At 41.7% G+C, this 4788-nt stretch overlaps 1 protein-coding gene across 2 annotated transcripts in view; it reads right to left on the bottom strand.

The window, feature by feature from the left end:
* Positions 1-251: 251 nt before the first annotated feature.
* The window catches only part of chst11 (carbohydrate (chondroitin 4) sulfotransferase 11), a 91581-nt gene continuing 87044 nt past the window's right edge, over positions 252-4788 (bottom strand). For both annotated transcript variants that reach the window (XM_014026535.1, XM_014026532.1), the window contains exons 3-4: positions 2852-3081; positions 252-2082 (exon numbers count right to left, since the gene is read on the bottom strand). In XM_014026535.1, the coding sequence (XP_013881989.1) occupies positions 1455-2082; positions 2852-3081 (858 nt within the window). In that variant the 3' untranslated portion in view covers positions 252-1454. The remainder of the gene's footprint in view (positions 2083-2851; positions 3082-4788) is intronic.

Genomic DNA, 4788 nt, shown 5'->3' with positions numbered 1-4788 from the left:
GTTTTTTTCTTTTGGCTCCACTCTGCAGGGATTTGGCAATTGTTTTTTTTTTTTTTTTTAATCAGAAGTTTTTCCTTACACAACCTGGGTTTGAACCGACAACCTCAGGATGAGACTGCAACGCTGACCACCAGGTTACAGGTCGGAGAGAAGCACAGAGTGTTTCTATAAGGAAGTATCCACTCCTTTAGATGTTTTATGTTTTTACTCCTGCCATGGTCAACACATATTTTACAAAAAAAAATAATAACAATAATAATAATAAATTAAAAGAGCAAAGCAAAATCAATGACAACACAGTAATACAAATTAAATAAAAATCTGTAATGTAAAATAAGTGACTAAGTAAATATTCACCCCCTCTAAAAYGATTTATGACGGCAATATTAGCAGAAAACATCCAAGGGGGTGAATACTTTTCTAGGCAATGTAAAACTGAGCCAGACAGAAACAATGAAGACGACGAAACAAAAATTTTACAAACCAGTCCAGAACAACTAAATACTAACTCAGCAAATTAAATAATATTWCGCTTTTGCTGCTTGCAGCAATGCTTATAAGAAAAAAAAAAGACAAATGCCAAAAGATAACCTTAATTTACTGGAAAAACATGTTTGAGAGTTGATTTTGGTGCCTTGCGGTTGTAGTCCTGCTCGTGTCTCCTGAGCCCCTATGAGGGGCACGGTGGCCGTCATCCAGTGACTTTCATCGTTCCACAACCCTGTAGGCTCTCCTTTCTTTCAGCTTCGCACAAACACCTAACTACACAAACGCAATGCATTCTTTTCTGTCTTGCAGCTCAAAAAGGTTTACAAAATATTTCATAATGTAGAAAACGGTTTGCTGAAAAATACAMCAATATTTACACATGGAGCGTTGTTGAAAGGGGAAATGAAGAGCCAACATTTGGAGGGGCCCAAAGTCCTGCTGACGTAAATCTAATGTTATCACGGTTAATGGGTACTAGGGGGTAATAGTGCAGCAAGGACAAGGACTGGTTTACAATTTGAAAGGATTTCTCTATTGATCAAAGCAAGGGGAGATAAGCTTGGCTCCCACAATGCATTGGGGGTCAGGGTGCACATGAGGCTGCTGCTGGTTTTGCAGAATCTGAAGCAGCCTAATTTGTCAGCAGTTTAAAACCAGTAGAGAACATTAACAGAACCCTGCTTTAAGTCTGTCTTTTGAAGGTAAGCTCCTGTTTTTTTAAACACCTTGAAGACCTGCTTCACACACAATCCAGTTTTTGCATGTGTTTGTTCCTTTAAGCCAACATTTCCCCCTAAACTTCTTCAACTTACGTCGAGACAATCACACATGGCCTTACTCTTTCAGGACTACACAACGTACGACRACAGTTTTTAAAATCAAGTTGGCTTTCAAAACTTTGAACTTTGCTCTTTTTGTTGCCTCTGTAAACATGATGGCTGTTCTCAGGCTCCCAGCTCTGGTGTTTACTGGTCCAGCCGCAGATAGCCAGGTAAAGAGTAGTTAAACATGAGGAAGTCCATCTTGTAAAGATTGTAGAGTTGGACCTGCTGCTGAGAGCTGATATTGCTGAAGAACTGAGCAGTCATGGTATCTGTGGTACGCGTGGACTTGGCATAACTCGGGAAGCGCAGGGAGTCACCAACACCTACCAGCCGCAACACGTAGTTTGCATCCTCCTCGAGAGTCTCATACTTGCCCACCATGTCGTAATGAATGTGACATGGGTGACAAAGCTGGTAGACCGTCTGCCAGTGTTCATTAAGAGGCCCATCCCGCTGTGTGGCCGGATCAATCAGGTACTCAACAAATTCTTTGAATTTGACGTCGTCACCGTTGAGCATGGCCTCCTGCATGGCATTCTTGCGGTAACGCTTAATGATGCGGGTGCCGAAGCGCTTGTGGAAGGACGAGTTGTACTTCAGGGTGAACTTATTGCGGTACGCAGAGACCAGCCTCTCAAAGGGCTCGCGAACGAAGAAGAACTTAAAATAGTTCTTGAGACGGTGGTTGATCTCAGCAATGGTGTACTGATTTAATGTTTTCAGGTTTGAAGGAACATGGGCTTCATTTGAAGGGATTTCCATTGGGTCACTGTAGAGAAAAGGCAAAAGAAAAACATAAAACAACACAATTAATATACAACTATTAAGTACAGAGAAAATTTTCTTCAAATGTGTCACAAAACATCTTTTTACGACAGCCGAAGTAGTCCTGAAGGAATTTATCGGTTAGATACTGATGTTAAAAGCTCTACACCATTTTCTTAGTTTCTCTTTTAAGTATCGACTTTTATGATCTATTGTTTGACGATTGTTATGTCTTGATTAAAATAGTTTAGATACATGCCCGAACCACCAACAACACATAGAAAAACTGGGAAGGTGTTTGTTCGAGTGGCCTGCGATGCAGCCGTAGGCCTGTAGTGGGCGCACCAGGCACTGAAGAACCGTGTATGTATAAAAGACCGGAACTTCTGGTTTCTTTTCAGCGCTGCTTTAGCTGACTCCAGCYGGAAGAAATAAAGCACGCTCGTAACCAGATCTGGGGTTGTATGGTCCTATTCTGTTCACATTTCAATCTATTCACTATTTATGTGGTTTTGTCTCGATTTCAGTTAATGAACACTTAATTTTCTTACAGTCCCATAACAGACTTTATTCTTTTAGATGGGAAAAAGTTCGGGGAACCCGCCTCCTTCTCTTTAGCACCTGTCCCTTTGAAGAGTTTTGCAAAGCCGTGTTGTTAAGTTGATTTTACCTCACCTAAACCTCACTAAACTTTACATGTTCAGCTACTTCAAAAATGAGTCTTTTGTAATCCATGGTCCATTTACATGTTAAAATCTGCTAGATTTGCTCACCTGTATTTCCCTCGACCTGTTAGCACCATCATGACCCTCTTCCAGTTAGTGCAGGCCACCTTTGGGACGTAACAGTAGATAAGCTCATGGTCGTCATCCACCACCAGGTGTTTAAGGTCTCCAGGTGTCAGTACTCTCCGCTTTCGACTGGAGGCACTATAGACGCTGCAGGCATCCAGAACTTGATCCCTCCTGGACTGGTGGAGGACAGCAGCTGTTGACAGGTCCAACTAGGCATGGAAAAACACAGATTATTGCTGTGAGACTGAAGGTTTTCTGTATGACAGGTACAATAAGAGCTTTTATTTTTAGTGCTACAGTTTGTATTAAACTTTATTTAACCAGACAAATCCCATTTGTGACAAAGGTCAGGCCTGAAGACAACCTAACATTCATGTTTGTGGTCTGTGAGAGGAAATTGGAGGACTCTTTGTAAACAYAAGTACAACATGCAAACTGCACAGAAAGGTCTGAACTGGGAGTCAAACCCAGGACCTTCTTGCTGTGATGCATCAGTACTAACCACTGAACCACGGTGCTGTTATACATTAGTTGTAGGAGGGAGTTTTAAGGAAACAAGAGGCAATTCCTTCAAAAGAAGTACAGTTCAGTGCTGTGTGTTAGATTTGAAGCACTGTTTCATAACAGATGCCAGTTTAACAGCAGAACTAGCCTGGCCCTCGCCTTCCTACGCAGTTCTACTCAATTCTAGTTTCCCTTCTCTGCTCCGTCTGGGAYTTCTCCCATAGAGATGGATTTCGCTGGCAGATTTTTAGCCGAACCAATCAGAGAACMGAACGTYGATTTTCTGCGCAGTGTCTGCTTGTAGTTTATTTTGCCTGGACCAAYCAGCAAACAGAAGGCGGAGTTTTGAACGGCGTCCATTTTCTGTGCAGTGTTTGCTAGTTAGTTTAGCATACGGCAGGGGAGGAAGTGACTGAAGCCAGTCCGTGTTGAYAAGGCTTCCAAATTAAATTAAATTTGTCTGACAAAGCAGCAGCTCTCATTTACAGTCGTCTCGTTCAGCTCAGTACTTTTCTCCTCTCAGTAGGGTTGTCTACAGCACACGAGATTTCAGGTTAGCTTCTTAGCTTAGCCTCCTTCACAGCGACACTTCAGCAGAGGCCACGCCTCCAGCAAGAATCGCTTCTCTATAGCCGAGAGTCCAGACCCTCGATCCAATCATTTTAAACTTCAGCAGAGGCCACGCCTCCAGCAAGAATCGCTTCTCTATAGCTGCGAATCCAGACCCTCGTATGAAACAAAGTGAAGGACAAGGGTCTGGTTTCTACCAGGCTACAGCAGAATATAAATTTAATGATGTAGTGGAAGCCAAGTCATGAACATTGAAAAAGTAAAAGATTTGGAAAGAAAAGTGTTATAAAGATAATACTTTGTTAGACACTCTTCCACTTAAACAGTAAAAGTACTATAAGGATAATATATCGCTCAAACTGGTTTAAAAAACAACAACTTTTGATTCTTTTTTGAAGGCTGAACAGTTCTGGTTTTATTAGTTGTTGCATAGCCATCAAATATAGGAAAGTACAGTACAGTATAGTACTGAGTAGATTATAATAAAGTACAGTATAATATAATATAGTACAGTACAGAATAATAGAACAGCACAATAAAATACGGTACTGTACAGTTTAATGGGCTCGACACATGGGGAGTGACAAACGACAGCGATTAACACGTCTACGTGTATGACCGCGAAATTTCACATAAACGAGTTTCGCTCATCGCACAAGTTCCATAGAAAATGAATGGGGAGAGAGCGACGTCGCTGGCCGTGTGTCGAGCCCATACATCAGTACAGCATAATATTGTATAGTATATACCCAGACCCAAACCAGTGGTTATTCCGTATGTTGCGGGTGTTTCGGAGAAACTGAGACGTTTATTTTCTAAACATGATGTCCCAGTAGCTTTCA

Source organism: Austrofundulus limnaeus, unplaced genomic scaffold (genome assembly GCF_001266775.1).
Source record: "Austrofundulus limnaeus strain Quisiro unplaced genomic scaffold, Austrofundulus_limnaeus-1.0 Scaffold564, whole genome shotgun sequence".
NCBI lineage: Eukaryota > Metazoa > Chordata > Actinopteri > Cyprinodontiformes > Rivulidae > Austrofundulus > Austrofundulus limnaeus.
This window is presented reverse-complemented; position numbering and strand designations above follow the sequence as displayed.